The 25,983-nt window shown below is 39.7% G+C and overlaps 1 protein-coding gene across 1 annotated transcript in view; it reads left to right on the forward strand.

The window, feature by feature from the left end:
• The window catches only part of LOC138934867 (uncharacterized), a 108,300-nt gene that overhangs the window by 46,725 nt on the left and 35,592 nt on the right, over positions 1 to 25,983 (forward strand). Inside the window, 10 exon segments of the mRNA XM_070299009.1 lie at positions 6,781 to 6,829; positions 9,472 to 9,730; positions 11,842 to 12,052; positions 13,686 to 14,767; positions 15,489 to 15,514; positions 15,516 to 15,703; positions 15,800 to 16,051; positions 16,294 to 16,669; positions 17,857 to 18,154; positions 19,706 to 24,388. Of these exon segments, the coding sequence (XP_070155110.1) occupies positions 6,781 to 6,829; positions 9,472 to 9,730; positions 11,842 to 12,052; positions 13,686 to 14,767; positions 15,489 to 15,514; positions 15,516 to 15,703; positions 15,800 to 16,051; positions 16,294 to 16,669; positions 17,857 to 18,154; positions 19,706 to 24,388 (7,424 nt within the window).

A 25,983-nucleotide genomic window follows, 5' to 3' on the forward strand; every position in this document is an offset into this window, starting at 1 on the left:
AAGCAGTGGTATCAACGCAGAGTACTTTATAATCAAGATTGACATATTATATTCTGAGATATTGATATCACACTTGTCATTTTGATGCAATTATTCGATAATTATATTACTCTAATTAACTTTTAACATTCATTTAACTCAAATTTATGATATGCATACTATCGACAAGATGAAAATTTTTCTAAAACAGATAGGGGAACAAAGATTATTTTCGAAAAATAATGACAAAAATAGTAGCACTTGGTTCATCGAATACTACAAAGGTAACGAGAATGCGGAAATTACGATTCTCTCGAAAAAGGAGGGGAATGTATATTCTATTTTAATTATACTCCTGGGATGCTATGAGAGGAAGCGATGTGTATTGATATATATATATATATATATATATATATATATATATATATATATATATATATATATATATATCAATCAATATATCAATATATATATATCAAAAAAAAAATGGGATGTATGCGATCCGGATATATATATATATATATATATATATATATACTGGGTGGCCCATTTTAATCCATCCAGTCGAATATCTCAAAAACCAAGCCCGGAAGAGAAAAATGTTTCAAACAAAAGTTGTGTGGCTTCAAGGGGGCCATAAGATGGTGACAGTGATTTGTCTTATTATTCTGTACATAGAAGTATTACGGTAAAATTATCGAAAACTGAATATTTTACGAAATATTTTATTTTTTATATCAAAATATGTCAGATTAAAATATAAAATAACTCAAAAAGTACTTAATGAAAAAATACTTTATTATAGTGTTTTGGAAAGCTCTCGATGTCAGCTACAAGAATACTAAATAAAAAATGGGGGTTTCTATTTAAGATTTTAAAGTTGACCTTCACATGACCTTCAAATGATTTTCCAAGGTCAAACCAATGGTACCATCTTATGGCCCCCTCGAAACCAAACAATTTTTGTGTGAAACATTTTTCTCTTCCAGGCTTGGTTTTTGAGATATTTGCCTGAGGAGATTAAAATGGGACACCCTGTATATATATATATATATATATATATATATATATATATATATATATATATATATATATATATATATATGGTACCGCGATTGACAAGACGCCATGTATCGATCTAAACTCTCGTGTATACTCGTCGCTCTTCGAGCTTGTCGTAATAATTAACTGACAAGCTCGTTGAGTTTATAATTGACATCGGTAAACAAACTTTAAATTTTTGATTGAACGCCATTTTAGTTTCGATATATTTTAGAGAAATTCGGTCGGTAACAGTTAGATTAAGAAATAAATTTTTGCAACATGATTTTTTTTTTTTTTTTTTTTTAGAAATTACCATTTGAATTTTAAATAATCATCATTTTCGCATTAATTTGTATTATATAAATTATTTATCAAGTAAACACTATTTATAATTGTATTGTATTTTCATCGATATCTTATTGAAATTCATATTATTTCTTATATCTTGCTCGTATCATTGTCCAAAGAACCATCTCGTGTAATACCGGTTAGTCGATAACCATGATTGTAAGCTGCTAGATAAGGTTTAGTATCGCGATCAATATTCAGTAGGGAGTCTGACAAAGTAACAGGATGCATCCGCCGGAAAGTTAACATAAATTTTCCAACTAATATCCTGTCTTATATCGTTAAGCACGACATGCTTATAAATTAACTTCGGCGTTTATTTTGGCTTTGCTTCCAATAATTTCCATTAAACTTATATCCAGGTCCGGTCTCCAAGCAACACCGACTCTCCTCCGTGAGTCACTCGGCAGTTGATTCCACGAGGCGAGCATAAAGTTGGCCGATAAATTTCTTCGTGATGGTGGTAAGTCGGAAAAAAGAAAGGGCGATCGAGAGGAAAAGAAAAGTCGGAAGTCGACTTTATCGATTATATAGACCTCTCGCGTATTGAAATCTGTAGGTATCCCCCAGACGCGTGCTTCACGCTCGTAACATTTTTTGTTTCTAACTCTTCGAAATTGGAAAGAAGAACGGCGTGTATATCGGGAAACAACACGTATCTATTTCGCGTTCCGGCAAACTGCCGGAAGAAAGAAAGAGAAAAAGCAACGCGTTTCTCTTACATCTTCTTCGAATATGAACCGCAACGAGAGACGAGCAAGCACTTCGCATCGGTTTACGCGAGGGGCTTTCATCCGGGATGCAAAAATATTTGCGAGTTGTTGCGGAGAGGAGGCTTTTTTCCATGCGCGTCTAGTTGCATCGCTCCTTTTTTCCTTATCCATCCATCCTCCCTTCCAGCCGCAAAGCTGTCTCCCGTTTTCTACCATTAGGCTCGTCCTGGTTTATTTTCGCTATTTCCTACCTTCCTGGTGCTGGCGATCTTTCATACAACTAAACATGCACATGCATATGTAACTCGTCTTTAAACGAGATGTGATAAAGAATAACATAAAAGCTTACGCAAGTGTATAAATCTGATATATACGTTTGTTTATAAAAAATATGTTGGTATAAAAAATTATAAGCTTTAAATTAATTAAATTATTGCATTTTCCCTTGCAAAATGTATATTTAAAAAAAAAAAAAAATGAGATGTATGCGATCCGGGATTGGATACATATTTACACATGCTTATTCAAGCGATTACTTCACGGTCGAGGTCTAGGTTCATATGTAGCTCCACACGCTAATTTTAAACTGACCTTTTCGCGGATGCTGCAATCCGACAAGGTCAACGTCAAAAAAAAAAAAAAATCAGTTTATATAGCCGACTTTTATATATTATATATCACCATCTTCGTCGTTGGCCTATTAGCAATTTATCGGCGTCCAATTATTCGCAGCGCACCTTCGCGTCTATTTCCGTAGGATATCGATATTGGATACTCTTGATATAAATTTTCTGGGTCAACTGACAGGGTGAACTTTAAGGATCGCGGGCCTAATCGTTCTACGACGATATCGTGTGCGAGGGAGTAAATTTTATGCGACGCATTAAAATATCAGAAACTGCTGGCTGCACAGGTAGAATGACGTTTTAACGTAATTACTATCGCGTGTAGATTTGAAGCGTGTCTAATTCACGTGCGCGGATAACTCGCTAGATCGTATTAAATTCTCATTTTCAGATGACGAAAAAGCGCTATGCCACACGCATCGCTGACATTTTTAATTGTCCGCATTACTTTGTCCCTCTCGCGCCTCGTGTCACGTTCAGCGCACGCTCGAGCATATATAATCACTCTAATTTCATTATCGCGTACGATGCACGCTAGTGCATTGTATTACGGTAAATATGTATCCGCTCGTATCGTGAATAAAGGTATCATGAACCGCAATAAACAAAGAACAACCAACAGCTTTTTCTACAGCGCTTCTACCCGTTCCAAGCGCACGATGCTTCGATGTCTCGGTTTGCAGATGATACGTCTGAAAAGATTTTATACAATTATCTTTCGTATCGCAACGTTTTATTTTTCGTCATTAAACGCCTAAGCGATTATGTCAGACATTCACATTCCGTGAAAATATTTTTGGTTCGTTTATTTAGTGAAGAAAATACGCCAAGAAATTAAGTTGTTAAGCTTGACAGTATCGTCATCGACTTTTAATAATTTATGGTTGAGAAGACGGCAGGAAATTTTCGTATAACATTCTGTATAAACGAGTAGAATACAAAATGACAAATTAGGAGGTTCCCGTCGTAAGAATTCGAAAAGATGAGTGCGATTGATACCGTCGCGTGGCGTACGAACGTTCAACATCGCGCCAGGAATAAACGAGTGTACACGTCGAGCTACATGAAAGGGATACAATCGTGGCGCATCGCGCCGCATCGCGACGACCCAATTTGCAGATGCGCAAACGTCAAAGTAACGTACGGTGCATTTCGAGTGCATTCGCGCGCGACGCCACGCAGGGCTTGTTTATATTCCCTCCGCGAAGTCTCTCCTCGTAGAGAACGGCGCCTGATTCTGCATCATTAGATGTCACGTATCGCGCGCTGCCACGCCTATAACGCAATGATCTCGATCGATGGGGACACCACGCGTTGCGTTTATCACTGTTGAAAATTACGCGCTTGTCTCGTGTGCATCTGCAATCAATCGCAATAGAGAGACAAGCTTGAATAGAGCTCGCGGTTCATTTTCATCGACGCGTTCGCTAGCTACCGCATTTTAATTATAACTAGATCATTATTATGTGTTGGAATATTTCAGAGTAAAAACACTTGGTATTTTTTAAATTTAAAATGTTATAAAGAGTACAATTTTGATTCGAAACAAATTTGTCGTACTCGTGGATATTATTTACGCGCGCACATGGATATTGTTACGTGTCTCATATCGCGCTTGGACTCTGTAGCATCGATTAAGGAGGATTACGCGGGATTACGATCATTAAAAGAATATTTTTAAAAAATCAATATGTAACACTGCCTTTTATACGAGACCTTCAACATGAAGGCTCAAAGTTTCGAGCAAACTTGTGCGGAGGAAAATAGCGGTATGGCGATTACGGAGATGAAAACAACTCCATTAACGTACTGCGGTTTAGTACATTGGTTTTTAATTACATTACGAACTTTGGCGTGATATTTCTCTTTCTCTTTCTACCGCTAGAGCAGCGATTCTGTGCCAATTAAGGGCAGTCGTTAAAATCGTGTATAATCGCCAGATATATTGTATAATTTCGAACGGTGAAATGCGAATCACGCAATATGTAGAGTGTATCTAGAATTTCATTCTAATGATATTTCGCTCGCTATTCGCCGGCTAAATGACTAATTAATCATTCAGACGTTAATACGTTTCATCGATATTGCGCATCGCGCGCTCTGTTACAGTCGATTATCTTAGGATTGTCTAAACGCGATTAGAACTCTAATGTTGAGTAAGGAGATCAGCGGATGGCATTCGATGGGGAGCGAATTGGAAACGGATGACAAACAGAATCGGTCAATCGAATCTGCGGTTTCGGCAAACCATGATGTATTTCCATCATCGCTTTTAGCTTTCGAGGCTTGGTAAAACGAATCGACAATCTTCAGATCGATCTCGCGTAATCATCGGAGAGATTCGCCAGTTTCGCAATTAGTGCGCAAAAATGAAGACTTGACGACAGAAATTTAAAAATCCATGTGTTTATATAAATTAAAACATTTATTTTAATTATAATTTTTTTTTCTAATTGATTAGTTGGAAAGCTGGCGAGATTTACTCTTATAGAAATGCGCAATCTTATTCGAAAAAAATACAAAAAATTCTCGAATTTCTAATACGTCGAAAGTTTTTCATAATTTAAGGCTAATGATTGAGACGATAGATAATAGATATCGAATTGGATATCGAATACCGTATTTGGCACGATATCAAACGAACGCTCATTATATTCTGATGGCGGTTGGGATGGGAAGATTCCCATATTGACGTTTCAATTATCGATGTTCGAAAACGAAAACTCTTGGATCGCGCGCCGAGCACACTCGGCGGCATCAATTCATAATAATTCGTACAATTTTGGGGGACCAACGGCATATGAATCACACGAAATGGACGATAAAAAGATCCAAGTTTTAATATCGGTGTACCGACATTGTGCGCGGAATGGAAATGGCATTCGATCAACGGCCGTCGAATCTCTATTGTGTCGCGCGTCGCCCGATGCGCACACGTGCTCTCGTCGTCCATCTCGTTCACGCGCGTGTATTTCGTCACGTGCGGCGCTTCGGTCTACGCATCGCTCATGTCGCTTCTCTCGGGAATAAAATCGTTGGGGATGCGATAAATCCATCTCTCGCGCTAACCGAAGCGACTTTCCAAACGAATAACTCCACGTCATGTCGCGCAACTCTGTACATCGCGCTTTCCGATCTGCAGCTTAATAAAAAGCGATGGCTCGCGTTATGTGCTTGACGCATATCCGTTTACCTATGCCGAAGGGCATCTTTGCGTGGGCGTATTGACCCTTTCCTTTCTGCAGTAGTAGGGAAAAATTCTTGTTCAATGGATATCGTAACGGGACGAGATAATCTTTCCTGTATAAAAGTTACACAAAGACGACACATCACGTTATTACATTAATTTTTTAAACAAGTAATAACATATAAAAGTATGATTCTCTTTTTCATAAAAGAGAGTTATACTGTAATAAAAAAAAGCTCCATATATAATATAATATACGCTATATAAAAGTTCGATATAGATATATCTCTCTCCTAAAATAAAAATTTTATCGTAAAAACGACTCGTGAATATACGAGTTTTCTAAAGGAAAAATGCGCGAATTTTATTCAAAATTACATTATTCTAATAGCGGTCACTATTAGATAGAATGTCAGTTCTTCTGCGGAAGCTCGTCGAATGAAACTTTTATATTAGAATAATTTTTTTTTTTTTTTTTTTTTTTTTTTTTTTTTTTTTTGCGAGGCGATATTGAATGGTCTCTGCCGTCAGCATGGTCAATAAATTTTCAATGCTCTCATATCAAAAAAGCGCCGATGGATAGCTTGTTCCGATATTGTTTTAGAATCGAGATCGAGATTCGTCTGCAAGTAGCGGAAACGGAAAGTGACGATCGAAAGAGATTATTAAGGAGATTATTTTTTGATGGCGGAGAAATGTAGGAGAAAATACAGCAAGTATAATATCATGAAAAAGCGGTGACAGAATAACGAGCAAGATATTTATAATCAAATCGTATCAGATTTGACGAGATTTACTTGAAAAAATATACGAAAATATAAATGTAATATACAGTCATGCGTTACAGTAGGTATTTTTCCCATCCCCCTTTTTTTTGTTACAGGCTCGACCAGCCGGTGACCAGCTCAACACCTGGAATGGACAACAAAAAGGTAAATAAAACATGTTTGATATATTAAATATTTATTATCATTGATGTGCGATGATTTTTCAATATCTCGTATACAATTACCGAACTAATTTTTTCTCGAGATACGTATTCGATAAAACTCAATCTTGTAATGAGATGAAGCTATGAAATTGGCAATGTCGCGTTGTAGGAAATTGCACAACGCAGCTGAGATCTCCATAAATAATGGTCCATCGATTATTACCTACTGTTTTGAACCGCAATGTTTAATGAGTTGCATGCGGTCTGCGAGCCTTTGTGAACGAGAATAGCGGAGTTTAGCGCGAAACCATCGGCGATGCTCTCCCAATTAGGGGCATCGCTCGAATTAGCGACAATTATCTCACTGGGATTAATGTGGATACGAATCGGAGATACGATTAAATCCGAACGCGTCATACGAAAGGCAAGAGAGAACCGAAAAAATGAAAGTTTGTCGAAAAAATTCGACCGCTTTTTTTTTCATCCGCGAAACCAAGTTCTCCTTAAGGTCGGCAAATTTTGGAGTCTCGTTTTTTTCATCACATCGTACCGCGTATTCACTTTGGTTATCGGGGTTTTATAATTTAACGAATTACCCAACAACTCCTCTTCTCTGTCTGGCTTTTTCATATAGAATGACGAAAATTTGTGCTGGGAAATTTTGAGACAGACGATCGCGCAAACGCGTGAGACAGCGTGCACGCGTGCAGCTAATATTTCTCGACAGCTGCGTAATATTTTCCGTAGGAAATTGCAAAATTTCAGGGAATAATCGAAATATTGTTATTTGATGTATCCTCCGGGGGCGTGCAAATATCTTTGATATAATTCTATTTTATTTATATTGCGATTTATATGAAAGCACTCTGTACAGTGTTTCGCATATTATATGCGAATTTTAGCTTGTGCATTTTCTCAAAGAGGTATTCGCGACGCTTTATATTCTTGAAATATATAGGTCGCGTTATCGGCGTTTCGGAGAGCGTCAAAGACCTGCAAGCATCCGGAAACGAAGTGTTTTCCGGAACCTTTCTTTATGCCTTTCGATAAAATGTATGAGTCTTATGTTGACGAAAGCTTTTCCAGGAAGTAAAATCTGCTAGATATCGCATCCGAAGACACAATAGTGTCTGAGTAAGGAGAGTTTGTATATAACGTTCTCAGAATAGAGATTGTCGATATCAGTTCTTTCGATAGATGCATTTATATCATCTCGCAACTTATTGTTGCTTATCATTCACAGTTTTTGATAACATACGAAAATAGAAAGAATAATAACGGAAATTCAATGACGGCATATTTATTTCAAATAAAACTTGCGGACGTCGCAAGTTGTGTAAATGATTTTTCATTTTGCCGACTGCATTTGGGATCGAAATGTGACGAAAAATTGCGAAAGAAAAAGAAGACGAATCGAGGCCAAGCAAGATTAGAGTGTGCGGTAAATTATCCATTTCTACGTTAGGGATGGAATTTTTCGAGTATTTCCACGGATTTCCTCAATCTTTTGTTGTACCGGGATTGGTTTTCGCGCATGTATTTTTAAAGCAAATGAAAGAAAGAGACAAGGAGAAATCGATAACGAACTGCATAATACAACCGGGTCTATTTCCAGGATTAAATCCGACCGAACTTGCAAAAGCACGCGCGCTCTTCTCGTTGAAAATGCATGCCATCCCGTGTCTGCGATACACGTCTATCAAGTAATTAGTTATTTAGAAGTATTTTTGCTCATCAAATGTCAGCTCGCGTTTTTCTTTCTTCCCACGCGTAGCGAATTGGATGAATTTCACGTTCAAATGGCGATATCGTCTTCTTCTTTTCTCATTCTTGTTTCCCATGGCTTTTCATCATCGAATATACGTTTCGAGTGACGCGACGAAATTTTTCTCGGCTAACAAGAGTTTTCACGATAATCCGACGCGTTGCCAAGCGGAAAAGTGGATTTCGATCAGCTGCATTTAAAAGAAAGCACCGGGATAAAAGATACCGGGAGATCTCGGTCGCGTGTGTCGGCGACGAGACGCGATTTTAAATTTTACCAAAGATTTATAACTCTATGTCCTTTTCTCGGGGATATCGTATTACATCTGTCTCGCTTGAAAAATATTTAAACCTGTTTGATATTTCATCTCGACGTTACACGCCGTGACAGGCGTCTGTCCTGTAAATCACGACCGTTTCCTATCGCCCGTATACATTTGCAAAAGCTGATAATAAAATATTCAACTATATTTTTATACGTCACATCAACTGAATGGATCCTTCTTATTATATTTATATATATATCTACTTTGTATATATTAATAAATACAATGTGTATATAAATACATACCAGAGATACTCTGCAAATTCTGGGATTAATTTTTGCTTAACGAAAATTTGATTAGATATCACGTTCACTCACGATCCTTTCAAGTTTTTACATAAAGATTAAATACATAAAGTAAATTATACAAATTACAAAATTTTCCGAAATTAATTAAAGAATAACAAGCCATTAATCTTAAGGGATTTTTTTCGCCTTTTTTTTTAAGAACGAGTTTCGCACATTTGTTAAATTAAAATTAAACTTTACCGATAAACTTAAGATTTGTAATCGATCGTTCCTGTTAAAAGACGATTTTTATTTTTATTATACAGATTGTCCAATCGGCTACGCCGCCCGCTGTACCTGTCCAGGTACGTAGCAAACACGATGGCTCGGGAGTGACGGCTTCCATATCGGGGGTACGCAGACGTAGTGGTCCTCAAGGGGGACTGCGTTCGCCCGCTGCAAAAAGGCCCCTCTCCGCCCCCGTTGCACTTCAGGGCTGGTTGCATAAGCAAGGTTCGGAAGGTCTCATGCTCTGGAAGAAACGTTGGTTCGTTCTCTCCGAATACTGTCTCTTTTATTACAAAGGTAAGTGCGCGCTATTGACATTCTGTTTTTATTTTGAACATTTTAGCTTTGAACTTTTTCGCTTTTTTCCCCATTATTTTTACGATGAATACGACGCTACTGTATGCCAGTTTTAATAAGCATGATTATTCGGAATAGCGCTTGTTTAATATTTAGATCCGACGAATGTATAACGCTTATTCGTTTTGTAATTAACAATCGGCATTATGAACCGGTATAAACGGCATAATTACTCTCGGAATATCTATTAACAACCAATTCGACGGAAATTAAATTTGATTGTCGGTACAAATGAGCTTTTATTGAGCATATTGCGTATATAAATCGAACGAATAAGTTTTATAATAATTATTTTGCATCAAACTGATATTGTAACCCTTAATATTATTTAGCTACTCGCAATTAAACTTAATTGAGAAGAATTTTCAATCATTATAATCATATAACATAATTGATGATATTCTCTTTAAGATAATCGGTGAATTTTCACAAAATGTACATACGAACGGTAAAAATTCTTTCCAAACGTGAACATAAAATTTATAGACATTAATGTTCAATTCGGATCGATTTGTATCTGCCCTACTTACGAGCTTTTATTTTTATGCATTTATCAACTTTGCGAAGCCATTCTGTGGCATCGAGCCAAGTTCTCGCTAGTTTAGATCGCACAGACGACCAATTTTCGGTCGTCTTGGATGCCGCTGGATCTTCTAATCCGACTCAGGGCGCTAATTACGCCCAGCTCCTTTGATTCAATAGATGCATGCAGTCATTACAGTGCAGGAGATGTGCGAAATGTTCTTTGTTAAGGATACATTATATGCGCGGTCTAGCACTTCAATTTGTCTTGTACGTAATCCGAGAAGAAGGAAGTTCTCGTTGCAAGTTCGCGGCGGTTCGACACGTCGTTTACACTGACGAACTTTAGTTAAATTAGATTCGATAGATACCGCTCCTAATTAGCGGCTCGCCGAGCCTCTTCGAGTATTCTAATATCGTCCGTAAAAGTACTGGAATACTTGGCAACAAACTTCTTCGATCCGATTGCTCCGTAGAAATATCGTAGAAAGTTTGTTTAACATGTTCGCGAGATTGGTGATCGATCTTCCGTCTTGAAAGATATATATATATATATCGTTTTTTATTATGTACCTATTAGTTTCTTTCCCTTAAGTAAAATAAAAGAAATATTTCGCGAAGAAATATAGCTTTTTCTCTCGATCAAGTAGACTTTTTGGGTTCTTGCGTCTTCAACTGAAATCAAAATTTGTCAAGATTAGAAAGATATTAAAAGGATTTTACTTCATTCAAATACGCATATAATTAAATTTTGTATTTTTGTTATCAAAATGCAATAAAGAAATATTTATGTGGATTAGATAATTGAGATTTCGTTCTCTAATTGGTAAAGCGTTCGTTTATTGCGTCTGTACGTTACTCTAGCGTTTATCATTAGAACGCTTGGAATTCGTTTAGACTAAAATTCCAGCTTATCCAAAACGTAACGTGAAAGGGAATTCAATTTGCCCTTGTCGAGATTTCACGGTTATATACAAACTTCGTGTACATTCAAAATTCCGTATTTCCTTTGGCGAAACTTCTTGTTTTTTTTTTAAATTAATATTATTGTAAACGCCAACTGTAAGAAATGTAGGTAAAAATGTTTATTCCCGCCAATATAGAAATTGTCTCTTTCACGCGCAACGTATATTAGTTATATAAATACAAACTGTTGGAAAAAAATATTTTTAGACTTGAAGAGAGAGAATGTACGAGAATATGTTGCAATCAGCCGATATGGTACAATCGGATAGTAGATTTAAATTTATCAGGCTCGAAAACAGAACGTCGTTAAAAATCTCTTTATGTTTGATTAAACGTGACATCCGTGCAATTTTATTCGCTACAAAAGATAGGCGGAGTAGTGTATCTGTCTTTTTCGTGACACATTTTTTTTCTTGTAGAAAATTAAGACGCCCTGAATTACGATGCGCGTGCAATTTTTATGTAAAATTAATCTTATTACCCCGAATATTTAATTTTCAAAATAAAGTCTAATCATCGCGTTGTCGCATCCGATGTAACGATAGCAATCTATTAATTTGCAGGTCCGGAGGAGGAGAAACTGCTAGGTTCGATATTACTTCCTTCGTATAGAGTTACCGCCTGTAAACCCGAAGATAAAGTCAACAAGAAGTTCGCCTTCAAGGCCGAACATGCAAACATGAGGACTTACCACTTTGCGGCTGACAATCGCGAGAGCATGAACCAATGGGTGAATGCACTGACTCTGGCGACCCTTCTACAAGATCCTAATCCGTAAGTTATATATGTATATGTTCATTTTTAAATTGTATAAAAATTTATGTGAACGTTGTACGTATACTACGAGCTTACCAATCGTCAATCATAAATTATTATCGATCAGAAATTAAGCGAAATTATTTATTGAATTCGAATAAAGAAATATCAATTCATATTGAAAAACGTTCATTTCAACGTTTAATGATTATAGGTTTGTAGAGAGGTAAAAGTTTGCATGTTTTATCGCTTTTGTCATCACACATGTTGAATAAATTAACGAATGTGAGAGATGAAAAATGTGATGGCTGAATCGATACAGAACTTTTCCCCCCCCCCCCTTCCCTATTGTAATAATCGCACTCTCTCGTTATTACATTGGTACACTTTTATCCTTTACACATCTGGCGCCTCTTTGTAACAATGTTGTCTCATTTCATACTCTGTTGCTCGTAATTCTCCTCCGTTTTACGATATCGGTACTGTATTTTGAAATTATAGAGAGATCATTCAATTTTGTTTCTCGTTTTTCATATCTGACTTCGTTTTCTTATAGCTCTTTTCAAAAATTCATGAATTCCATGTTTGAATATTATGAAAATTTTTCATAGATGTTTTTTTTTTTCTATCGGAAATTTTTTGCAAATTTGCAACAACTTACTGTTTTGCTTTTATTTTACGGAAGAATAAAATATCCCTCTCTTCAATAATATTACTAACTGCTCTTCTAAAACATGTTATCTTTTAAGACGTCATTGTGACATTAAACATTGTTCAAAGTGCACTCGGCGATTCGAGCGGGAATCTCGAAAGTTACTTCTGTAATAGAGTGACGATGAACGTCTCTTTGATATTCCACAAAGGAAATTGGGGCGTCGCAACTACCAGAGTGGTTTGTTTGCGCGAAAATATTGCAACCGATGCAGAGCATCTGTCGTTCGCACGTTATCGCGGTGTAACTAGCCAATCTCGTTAGTTAGTTTTCCGTGAGTTATTCGGCTTGCGAAATAGCGACGATGGATGAGGCCCCAACTAGTCCATTGTTCATTTAGCGCATCGTCAGCGACACGTCGATACATATAATGAACGTTCGTTTTGAACGCGAGTGAATTTGGTCATCATTTGCCTATCTATCTATCTATCTACCTAAAAATCGATTTACATAGCCGAAAACGTCGATTTTTAACATATATGTCTTCCGGCCGCTCCGGGCAGAACAATGGCGAGGATTAATTTTTTGCATTTAGTAAAATGAGAAGGTTTCTCGAGCTCTTTTACTTTGAACGCGGAATCGGAGAGTACTCTGCGTTGATACCACTGCTAAAATTAATTCTTTTCATTTATACATATATATATATATATATATATATATATATACATATATATATATATATATATATATATATATATATATATATATATATATATACTCGATATACGTATTCATGTTAATTTTAATTAATACTGTATATGAAAATTGCTAAACATACGTTATATCTTGTATTTTAACTTTATTAAATTCAATTATCAATGATCTGTATTGATTAATCATTAAATAAGCACCTAAGAAATTCGACGCGCAAAGAACCTATGTATCATAGTACAGGTTAATACTATAGCTTTCAATTTTACTTTTTTTTTTTTTTTTCAGTGGCGCAGGCGAGGCTGCAGTGGTCATCGAGATAGCGCAGGACGGCGAGCGAAGCGCCCGGCCTAGCGTCTCATCGATCTCGTCAATCCTGAATCAAAGCGCCGATGATAGCGACTCTGGCTTCCATGGCTTTCAATCACGCGACGATCCTAGCCACGCCTCGAACAACAACTCTAGCCCGAACAGCGCGAACACTGCCTCCTTCCCAAATTTGAGCAGTAGCAATAGTAATGGCAATTCCGCCAACAACAATCATGCGAGCGACTCGGGTGGTCATCCGATGATGAACGGTTGGGCGCCGCAGCAATACGGTCAGCCTAGCACCTCTCAGCCGCAGCAGCAGCAGCAGCAGCAGCAGCAGCAGCCATACGGACATTTGCAACAACTGCAACCGGGCCACTCGCATCAGCATCAGGCCTTGTTGCATCAACATTTACCGCATTCGAACGTGCTTCCGACTCATCAGTCGTCGCATCCGCACAAGCATATGATCCAACAATCACCGCAACAACAGCAGCTGCCGTCTCAACAACTGCCGCATCCCATCGCGAGCAACGTTCAGACGGTGCAGCCTATGTCTCGAAAATTCGGACAGCCGATTTATGCGAACGCACCGCCAAAACCGAGAAGATTGACGGACGGTTCCAACGAGTATTCGACGCCGTCGCCGGATCCGGATTATCGGAAAAGCCCGGTCTCGCCGGACGTTACGGTGACGAGTAAAAGCCCAATGTCCGACTACGAGAGGAACAATACGATCTACGGCACGCGAATGAATCAGCCTTCGCAACATCAGAGTCTGCGGACCGATAAGTCGGGCCTGAATTACGGCTATGGTCAAATCGTGCAACCGACGGAGAGGAGAACCCCGGATACGTACGGTCGTAGCGCAAAACCAAGAACCAGTAGCAGGAGCAATGGCGATTACGAGGAACTCTATGGAACCCCACCGCTCTATCAAAGACCCGCGGGTCCGGTGGGTTATACGAAGGGCGCGTCTCCAGCGCCAATTCCCATTCCCGTTTACGCGCAGCAGCAACATCTTCAACAACCGCTACATTCCCCCGTCACGTCGTCGAACAGTGAGTCTCTTTGTTTTTTACTTCTTCTCGTAGCGATGCCCACAAAGACGCTTGTAATTAGTGTCGCAACCGGTGAAAATATTTTACGCGAATATATGTTTCGAAAGCAACGTCTCTCTTCTCTCTATGTTACAAAGCAAGCTTTCTTATCGAACCGTTAAGATGCGCGTCCCGGAAATCCTATTCTGGCGAGCAATCTTGCCTTCGTATATCTCGTTGTATTGTCGTGCGAAAAAAAGAATTCGAATCTTTTATGAAAAATAATAATAATAACGGCGCTTTGATAATCTTACCGTGCCGCGCGAGCGCGGCTATCTCCAGTATATTTTGCACAATATCTCCTTGATGAAAAGATTTTAAAGTTTATTATTCTAAAGTCTTCAAAAAATTGCTGTGCGTCCATCGCAATATGATACAACGAGCTTTGTAATTTTTTTATTATCACAGCTGAATATTAATTTACAGTGGCGCTCAAGATTAAAAAATATATGTTTTTAAATTAAAAATTTAAGATTGATTTTACATTATTATCACGTTATTATAAAAATCGTAACGCGCGCTAATAAAAGTTATAACGACCTAAATCTTCTTTTTGCGAATTGCTATTCTCGTGATAAAATTCATGCTTTTCTTTTGCTCCGCGTTACAAAGGATCTCGAATAATGTTGTAATCGATAGAGTTCGATGCTGTAAAAAGGATGTTACGATTTGCTCTCTTTAGTGCCGATGGTAAGGCAGTCGAGAACCTCAACCGCCACCACGACCGCATAGCGCAGATTTTCTAGAGTACGAAGCGGCAAGGCGACCCCAGCAACAACCCGCGCAATGCGAGAGGCCGCCGGATCAGCAGAGACGTCCGCAGAGGCCCAAGTCCAGTCTAGATATAGTGAATCCGTCGGATGTGACTAACGACGGTTACTTTTATTCCGAAGAAAGGTACGTGAATTTTCACGTTTTATTTCGAGTATATCGAGGCCAAAAAAAAATTTACTTCTACGAGAAAGAAATATTGTATCGCGCGGTTGTATTTAGATACGCGGCGCAGATGCGGCAGTCTGCAGTTTATTTACATCAAACACCCCAACATTATCAACAACAGTGGAATCAGTCTCTCTCGCGCGTTACGATGCAGCCGAAACTGCCGGGTATCCGTGACAAGACCGACGAGAATAGAATATCCATATTGCCGGATTCCACCTGTCCCGCTCTGAGGCGCACACAGCGAGATCACGTTCACGGGCAACACACGATGCCCGCTCAGTCGCTGACGCAGAGACATTCCGAGTGAGTCACGCAGTACATTATCCGAATACATAATTAAATCGTATACAGAACCTGTTTAAGATATTTTGTCGAATTAAAAAATTTTAAAATATCACTTATATAAATAGTATAGTTACTTGTAAAATTGGAAAAGGATTTATGATAATTAGAATTTATTTCACAATAGAAATTATATTCTTTTGTGATATATAGAAAAATATATACCGATTCTTTTTCATATCACAATTTCTGATTTCTATCAGGATAATGAGCACCACCGATCCAAAATTTCGAAGATCCTTGCGCGAGAAGAGCTACGAGGCGAATGGCCGCCAAGTACTACTAACGCATGGCGGTGAGGATAACACGATTCCTCGAAGAGTACCGCGTGGCGAGTACGACGGGTGGGGAAGAACGACGAGTCACAGTGTCCACGGAACCCACATCATTCACACGTATCACGCCGGTCACGCAGGTGGTGGCAGACGATGGAGCGAGCAGCAGCAGCAGTTCTGCAGATCGGCGTCGGCGCGTCTGCCAAGGACACGACATCCCGCCGCGCTTGATCCCGACGACGACGACTACGCCGAGAGGTCCTCCGAGCAGGATTCGCGGGATGGTGAACGCAAGATTCAGCAAGTAAGAAGAAGAAATCTCACTAACGTTCTACATTAATTTTCGCGTGAATATTTCTTTTTCAAGATATAAACTTATAAAATATGCTTATAACTAATATGATTTTCATATTATGTTGAATATATTAATTCTTAAGTTTTAATCCGTAAAAGATATGTTTAACAGATCCGTATGCTTTTTAAAAAATTTGTTTTATAATGAAGTCAAATTGTGTATGGTAAATACAATACATATCTTATAGTTTAATTGAAAAATTCTGTCTTTACAAGCATATAATCATAAAAATTAAATTTAATGATTCCCAAATCAATTTTACATTTTTACAAAAATTAAATATTTATCTTGCAGAATAACTATAAATGAGCAAATGTATTTGGCCATTCTCGTGATGCAAATCCATAAATGTTACATTAAAATAAGTTTTGCGATATACGAATACATTGCCATCTATTTCAAACTCGCTTGTATCTCGGAAAATCTAGGATGAGTCATGGAGCAAGTCGTTTCTTTGAATCAGGTACCTGTAGGTCATCAGCGTTGCTCGTATCAACTCATACAAGTTCACCATGTCGGTAACATTGGTGGACGAGCATGATTCATGCGATAGCTCTGTTGCATACCTACAGCCTACCTTACGTCATCTCGATTCTTCGTGTCTTTGCTTTCACCATCGTTTTCACTCCATCATTATTATTGTCATAACGTTACTCAAATTATATTAATAATTTTCTCCGTTTTATTAAATTTATATTATTATTGTAAGTTTTACAATTGTTTATTGCTAAAATTGATGTCAAGCAGTGAAGCACGAATCTATTCTTCTCTTCCGTTTAGATGCTGCGATTACAATGCAATTCTTCGAAAAAATAATTTAAAGACATTTCTACATGAAGTGGAAGAGGATAACAAAAATTATATAATTTTGGATTATATTACTAATAATAATTAATATTTTAACGTTTCGTAAATTGAAATATATTGTATATTTTAAGCTTTATTTTATATGTATAGAAGATTGAAGAATTAATATATAAAAATATAAAATTAAATATATAAAATATATAAAGATTTAAAAGTAAATCTGCTCGGTATTTATAAATGTAAAGTATCGAAATCTTGCAAAATCTTCTGAACTTACCTTACATGTTTTTGTAGATAATTAATAAAGGGTTACGATACACGTCTTACAGCGCGAAGAGTCGATGAAGCGGTTGCTGGAATGGAAGCAGCGTATGCTGCAATCCCCGTTGACGCGAAAGCCATCCGGTTCGGCCAATCGGGGCAGGGCACAAAATGATCTTTCGAGTTACTACAAGCAACAGGCGCTGCTGGATTTGGCAGCGCACGAGGCCGCCGTGGCGGAGAGTCGTCACTCTCGTAGGCGGGAAGATGGGCATCGTTCGCATGTCAGGAGCAAGAGCTCGGACGGCCGTCGGGCTGCCGTCAACAACGTGCCACGATATAACAGCTATTCCAGCGATGACGAAGGTAGGGACAGCTCGCCTGAACTTATCATTTAAGTGGTAGCTGCGTCGCTCCGCGTAACCGAGGGACCCGGTCGCGAGATGTTGAAAATTGCACGGACAATTAATTCTTTTAAATATGTATATTGATGTAAAATATATTTGAAAAAATTATTAATATCTCCGATAAAATCGGTCTCTTGCATCTTGTCTTGAGGAAAAAAAAAAAAAAAAGAAAAAAAAGAAAAAAACTTTTGCTTTAAATATAGTTTTCATTATTACGAGTCCCTCGAAAACGCTCTGTCTACGATGTATGATGAATTTTAAAAGTAGATAATTGTCTAATAAACTAAAAATAATCCAAATTCTAACACAATCATATGTAATTGCTAACACGGTGAAAAATCTAACATGTGCATATTTTCTCGCGGAAAGTAAAGCATTTCTTCACGAGGACGCATGTCAAGAATTTTATTTTTTGTCATTGGTGCTCGTGTTATACATATATAATTAAAATATCTCAAGCGCTATGTCAGTCGATTTTGTATCGATCCTTTTGTAGCAAATAAATTATCATGTTTCTATTTCTTAATCAATGACGTATGTAGAGATGTCATGATTCAACATATTAAAAAAATATTTACTCCATTGTGGGAATACTGCAATTAATGCGAGGCGTCTGAATTATTCGCGAATTCAGAAAGTTGCAAAATTGAAGTTGTATGTTTTTTTTTCCTTTTTATTTTTTGTTTCTTACTATATTAATACATAATCGTTGAGGAAACGTAGAAGAGTTCAACGAAATGCGGAGTAAGGATGAAACGAGAAGAAATTTAAAAAACAAATAAATAAAACATGCGTATCTGCAAGTGTTTCTCCGTGGGGCTCCTTCTATCTGCTGCTGTTGGTCTAGGCTGACTGGTGAATGGGAAACGATTAACAATCTTAAAACTTTTTACCTGTCCAAATGATCGAATATTAATATCCTTTGCGATTTAACACCGATCGTAATTAGATTATCGTAGAAAATATGGGTCAGCATGGCATGCCAAAGAATTTCACTAACACTATTTGCCGTAGCTACGCAATTACGATCGCATTTACCTTCCAGCTCGCGTGTTCGCTACTTACGATTAACCGCAAAATCAATTAGTCGATTATCGAGATCATTGCAACGATTGAATCGCGCTACAAAATATTTTGATCTTTAACGTATAATTTATTTGTCAAATTTTTATCGAAATTTAATCCTATATTTCTGAGATGTAAAACTCTTTTTACAAATTAATCAATATCAATATCAATATATATATATATATATATATATATATATATATAATTTTTTTTCAAAAGATATTATAATTACTTGCGATTAACGTAAATGAATGGTACATTTTTACTTATTAACGCAATGATCTTCGACGTCGTTACCGCGCTTGGCGAACTGGCTTAGTTCTGTATAGTGGGTGTAGAAAAAAGGGAATGTAATAAATTTAAAAAATGATAATTTTTCTCATACGCATTCGTAAGTAACGGACGTTACTCGTGTCTTTGTGTTTCGTAACGAACGAATTAGAGCTGGAAGATGTCCGGAGGAAGCGCACGCGCAGACCCACGCATGCAGGAAGGAGCCCCCGGCACGCCGGCGACGACCGGTCATCGGCGGCAACGTCGACCGTCCAGGACGTCACGATATCTCCCGGCGTGATCGGTGGCCGCACGAGCGTTAATCAGACGTCGCAGTTGCAAATGTTGAACACTCGCAAGACGAATTCGGTTGGCATACCGCCGGACGCGGGTTACGACGAGGTGAGCTTCCCACCGCTCATGAGAAACGATTACGGGTATACGCCGTCAACGATGGATAGGCGATCGTCGTCCAGGAGATGGAATCCAGATATCACGTACGAGGATTCCGCGATCAAGCACAAGACTCCAAAGAAACCGTTGGGAATCCTGAAGACCCCGACCGCTTATAGCTACGACCAGCGGCAATTCGACGGGCAACAAGCCGGCGGTGAAATGGAAAACAACACATCGGATAATACGTGTGGATATCGTAGCAGCGAATTATGGCAGGCACAGAAGAATGTACAATGGAATGCCAAGGACGATAACGATGAATGGGATCCCGGCATCGACGAGAGTAAAGTTATTAAAGAATTTTCTTATCAGTATATTAATTCTAAGAAAACGGCGGCGTCACCAAAAATAGAAGATGAGAAGTCCGAAAGCATGAATCTGGTGCAAAGCCGAATCAGGTCCTTTGAGATGAATATGGATAGCGCTAGTCCCGCCACAATGATGTTGTCTATGCAGGAGCCGCTGAAGGTGTCGCCGCAACAGGCAACCGAAGCTCACGTTTCGAAACTCGATTGCGCGAATAAGACCTCGTCCGTCATACGTAGCTTTGCTCTGGGTGATCCGAGCGCTTCGGAGAACGCTTCTAAGCACAAGAACGTAGAAGGACACGCTAAGCAAGCTTCGACTGACAGTAACAAGTCGGTCAAAGATCTCCTGGCGGACTTTGAACGAAAATCGCAACAGATTAATCGGCAAAAGTGTGAAAAGCGGCAAGAATCAAAACATTGCGAGGATGACGATAATAATGATACGTTACGGTATGACATTGGCAGTAATGCGGAACGTCGAGACGATGGAAAATTTGTCGAGAAAGAAAATGGAGCAGATGAAGTCGTTGCGGATACCCTTTATACCAGTATGCAAGTGCAAAATTCTGATGAGTCTCGAAGCAAGCTTACCAGCTCGAAAGACAATCTGACTGAACAATATGTGCCATCCGATGATTTAGATATTATCTCGAGTTCAGATTGTGCCAGAACAAGCATAACTGAATCTTTGTTAACGCATGGCGATCAATTCCCCGATGATAATGATCCGATCATTCCTATTTCGAAGCAAGAGGACATCAATAGCGAAGATCATTATCTTCCTATGTCTCCCAGAAAGGCTATATTAGATCCAAATAGCGACGACAGGCCGAATCCTAAGATAATGGAAAGCCTGTTCGCCAATCTGGAGCATGAAGAAAGCTCGTACGTGGAGATGACACAGAACGGAATGAATCGCTCTCTTCTGGCACCAAATGAGGACGGTGTAAAGCACGATTCCGGTGATTATTCCACGCTGGACACATCTCATTACGAATTCGTTTGCGTGTCGGATAACAAAATGGAACCGGTGTACATGGAGGTGAGTCAATTATCCGAGAAAGAAGACGAAAATAACGATAAAACATCCTTGACGAAGAAGAAGAAGGCCAACGAGAATTCGCTGCATTCCAGAAATGATTTACCCGACATTCTGACGGCGCTTAAATCCGACAGTTCCGACGCCGACGATGAATCGTCCAAAGATCTCGATTCTATAGACGCGCCGCGGCATCCGCGTTTTAGTTTGTCCGACACCTTTCGACCAGCCTCCTACTACTTGGGAGCTAGTCGTAACATGATCGCGGAATTACATGACTCATCGGACAGTGAACTGGTCTCCCCGCCGCCGATACCGACCTCACCGCCACCATTAGATGATTTAGATTCACTGGATATGCAGGAATCATTAGAAATAAAAAAGGTCTCGCCTCGGGTGGTTATGACAAAAGATAACTCGATGAACCGCGACTCTCCAAAATCTTGGAACAAAGCGATGGGTCAGGTGGAAACGCATAGGCCACCGTCAAGATTTTCCGACGCGACCATCAGCTCCACCTTCAGAGGCAGCAGGATATCACTGGAGAGTGCATCCGGGAGCGATTCGGTGGAGCTTAGAAATCCAGAGGAGGAAGCCCGCCACAGACAACTGAAAAGGAGACCTGTCAGCGACGATGTTTGCGAGGTTTTGGACAGTCTAGACGAGTTGGAGTCGTTGGGAAGTCGCTTTGACGGCGCGAGTATCGACCTCGATCAATACTTGGAGGAATTGCAGGCTAGAGATGCATTTAACGTGGATCTCTACGCGAAGGATCTGAGCTACAACAGCATTTATGGATTTAACGAGAACATGCTAGTGGTGGATAAACTGCAGAAAACCACGTGTCAGGATCTGTCGAGAAAGATGAAATTAATGTGCAGCAATCTCGACCGACCATTCGATTACTCCAGCAAAAACAAGACCGGCTCGGTAAGCAGTTTACCGTCTATGAGAGTATCCGATCTACCTCCTGCTCATCAACACTCGCAGTCTTTCACTGGTGACGCGCATTACGAGAACGTTGCGAGCTTCTCGTCGCTTCGCAATTCGCCGGCAATTCGACCTAACAGCGACGAACCGCCGCCGCGCGACAGGATGCAAAGCGCGTCACAGAGCATTAGTGCACTGCCAGTTTCTCACAGCAGGGACTCGAGTTACTCGAATGCGTCGGCCGCGGCGTCAATCGCGACGTCCATGGTCTGTCAGAGACCCGCCAGCGCGCAATCCTCAATGTACTCGGCTGTCAACGCGTTCACGTCCTCGATGAATCGCTCCGACACGTATACGGAGCAGAGATTCTCGTGCCATTCGAGGTCCGCCAGTCACGACACGTGCGTGCGACACGTGTTACCGAATCATCGATCGACCTCCAGCCAGGACTCGAGTCATTACCCCAGCCCGACACCGGCATTACAGGCCGCTAATCCCGTTTTGCAACAGTCGTATTTGCCGAACGTGAGCGAACAGCGTACTCAGAGCGATCAATCGGGAGCGCCCTATTACTATTCCGATCTCCAAGCCAGTGTCAACAGTGCGAGCGACATGGAGCTTGCCAAACCGATGATCGGTCATACCTCGCGATTACCTCAGCTTAACAATCAGAGGGACGACGCCGCGATTGGCTTGAACAAGCGTAATGACATTGGTCGTATAGTGAACCCGATCGCGCGACAGATACCGCGGCAGATTCAAGTAGACGATATAGACGAGGCTAGACGCATCGCCGCGGAGTTAAGACGTACAACTTGCCAACTGTTGGGCGACAACAAGGCCGCTCTCGTAGATAAACGTAACTTTTACGAGGCCGATACACTGCGCCGAGTAAAGTCTACAGATCCACTGCCGGATGTATCGTTGCCCGAGGCCAGAAACTTGTATCCCCACGGTCTTAGAGATAAATCTGTTGATCCAGGCAGCATCGATAATACCGAACCGACACACATCGCACAAACGTCTCATCGTCGGTCGAGATCTCTAGAGGGATTACTCGACGACGTCGGTCTACAAAATTTAGTAGAGCAACGAAACCGAGCTAACCGAGCGGCGGCGACAGCGATTTCAGTAGCTTCGACCAGTCAGATCGAAGCAACACTGCAGAATTTATCGTCATCCGATCATCATGGTGCTACGACTGATAATAATTTCCATGCCGAGGATCCTTGGGAGCAGGACAGTCTCTGGCGCGAGAGTCTGAGAAGGGTGAGTCTGCGGAATGCTAGATCTTTAGATAATCTGGACAGTCCGTCGAGACCTGGAAGGCACAGTGACACTAAGTCACGTAGTAGGATCACCCGAGGAGCGACTTACGTGAATGACAATATCATTCTACGCAAGGTTGTTTGCACGGAAGAGTCATCGTGCGGCGAGCGGTCGCGAGTCAAACGTAGAACGAAACAGGATCACGATCATCGAATGCGAAAACGATCGATGGAAAACGATGACGATGACGATGTCGACGACGATGGTGACGATGGCAACGATGTCATCGCTTATGGAACCTCGATGGAACGAATCGGCGCGGGTGGCTACGTATGGGATCCGCAGAACGAAGCCTACCGCAAATCCACTGCAGCGGACTACAGGAATCATTTTTTAGAGGACGGCAACCTTCCCCCGGCTCGCTCCATTCCGGACGTCCGAATATCCGCGACGTCGTTCGAGCTCGACCGAGAGAAGCTCCGCCAATGGGACCTGTTATCGAGCGCCTGCTTACTCCAGGAACAGCAGCGCACCTCGATGGCGGATTCGGGGCGAGGGTTGCCGGTCGCGGAACAGCCTGGAGAAACTCACGATTTAAGACTCGTCGTTGTCGCGGCGACAACGATGGCGACGACGATGACGATGACAATGACAATGACAACAACGACGACGCCGACGCCGACGACGACGACGACGACGACGACGACGACGACGACAACGATACCGACAATGAGCACGGAGATCGACAACGGGCAGGTAAACGTAAAGCCGACCGATACCGCGGATGTACGCGACGTCTTGGCGACGAAGATGCCGATCAAGCAGCAGGAACCGTGTAAACGGGCTGCAGGTGAGTGGCTCCTCAACCATGCTGGAGTGTACAGGCAGTGATTGTACGAGGTCGTGTTCCAAATCGCCACACGACCGGCCGACCGATTCGTCCCGACGTGACCACGGATCTTGTGCGATAAATGTTTAATCCTAAATAGTAGAGAGAAGCTATAATAGTAAGGAAAGCTTCCACACGTACATAATTTTGTTCAGCCTATATTTTATAAGTATAATAGAAATTTTATATAGTCATTCTCGTCTCGTATAATCTTAATTTTCGTGTTTGAATAATTTTTTCATAACAGCAACTGTTATCTTGCTTAATTTCTTGTCAGTGATTCAGACACTCGATAGTTTTTTACAAAAATAAACTTATTCGTGTAGATCTTCACATTTTGAAACTTCTATTCGTTCGATTCTTTAGAAGTAGAAAATTGTAATGATTTTGCAAAATATTAATGGTTAAGTTAACAGCTAAGCCAGAACTCGCTCTTTAGGATTAAACACAATGCTCTCGCTACCAAATGTACCTGCGTTTGCGGTGGCACACATAGCGATGCAAGCCGCTTTCTTGTAATTATGGACCAGGCCGTGTATGTGTGATTTATAGAGTTTACATTTATTCACGACTTCTTGCCAATTTATTGAATCCGAGAATCGATTTGAATAATGCAAATATAATTTAGGACGAATAAAATTTTATAATTGATGCGAGATGGAACACGGCCTGGTGCGTGTATGAATGAGTGCGTTTCTGAGATGATTAAGAAACATAGTGATTCATCGTAATTTACTTCAATTATTCGTTACGGTTGACAACGCAAATCGGACTTTTATTGCGCTATAAAATATTGTAGATAAATAGCAATGAAATACTAAACTTATGCTATTATGAAATTATGGTGAAACTGCAACTGTGTGTCTGTAGTTGTCTATGTATGAGAGTGCATGTATATTCTTAAAATATATTTATCATTAAGATTTACATCACACAATCGCATCGAAAAAATTGTTGTAATCCAAGACGGTTATGTTTTCTATTTAATTTTTTTTTTCTCTTCTTCTTCTTATTTCTTAGGTCATACCAGTTAATTAATTCGTAATGTAAGTATAATCATATCGTGACATTATTATTATAATAAGGATAACGTTTCTTTGTTAAAAATTCTAGACAACCTTTTTAAATATTCTTTTATTGATTCCCACATTCGAGTAGTTTCAAATTTACATCTTTATCTCATTTTCGCGCATTTTATAATCTGCGTGCAATCAGAGCTAAATTACGAATCATTTCGTACGCCATGTTTTTAAATTGATATCGACAAAATTATTGTCATATGTGATATCGTTTAATTCGGCCGTCTAGGCGATTTGTTAGAATATATCGTCGTCAAAATACAGAGTTCTAAATAGCTCTCCTATTTTAAATATATCTCTCATGATCAAGCGAAAGATCAATAAAGCTGTCTTTACGAAATACAGTGACTGCCATTAGCAACGATATTATTAATAATTGCCGAAATTTATTCAATTTCAATTAAGAGATTCGATTATAGTACTTTAAGCATTTATTAAGATATGTACATATATAACTCGTTATACATATAAATTGTA

Source organism: Polyergus mexicanus, unplaced genomic scaffold (genome assembly GCF_030449975.1).
Source record: "Polyergus mexicanus isolate NDT 795.1 unplaced genomic scaffold, iyPolMexi1.0 SCAF_7, whole genome shotgun sequence".
NCBI classification, from domain to species: Eukaryota; Metazoa; Arthropoda; class Insecta; order Hymenoptera; family Formicidae; genus Polyergus; species Polyergus mexicanus.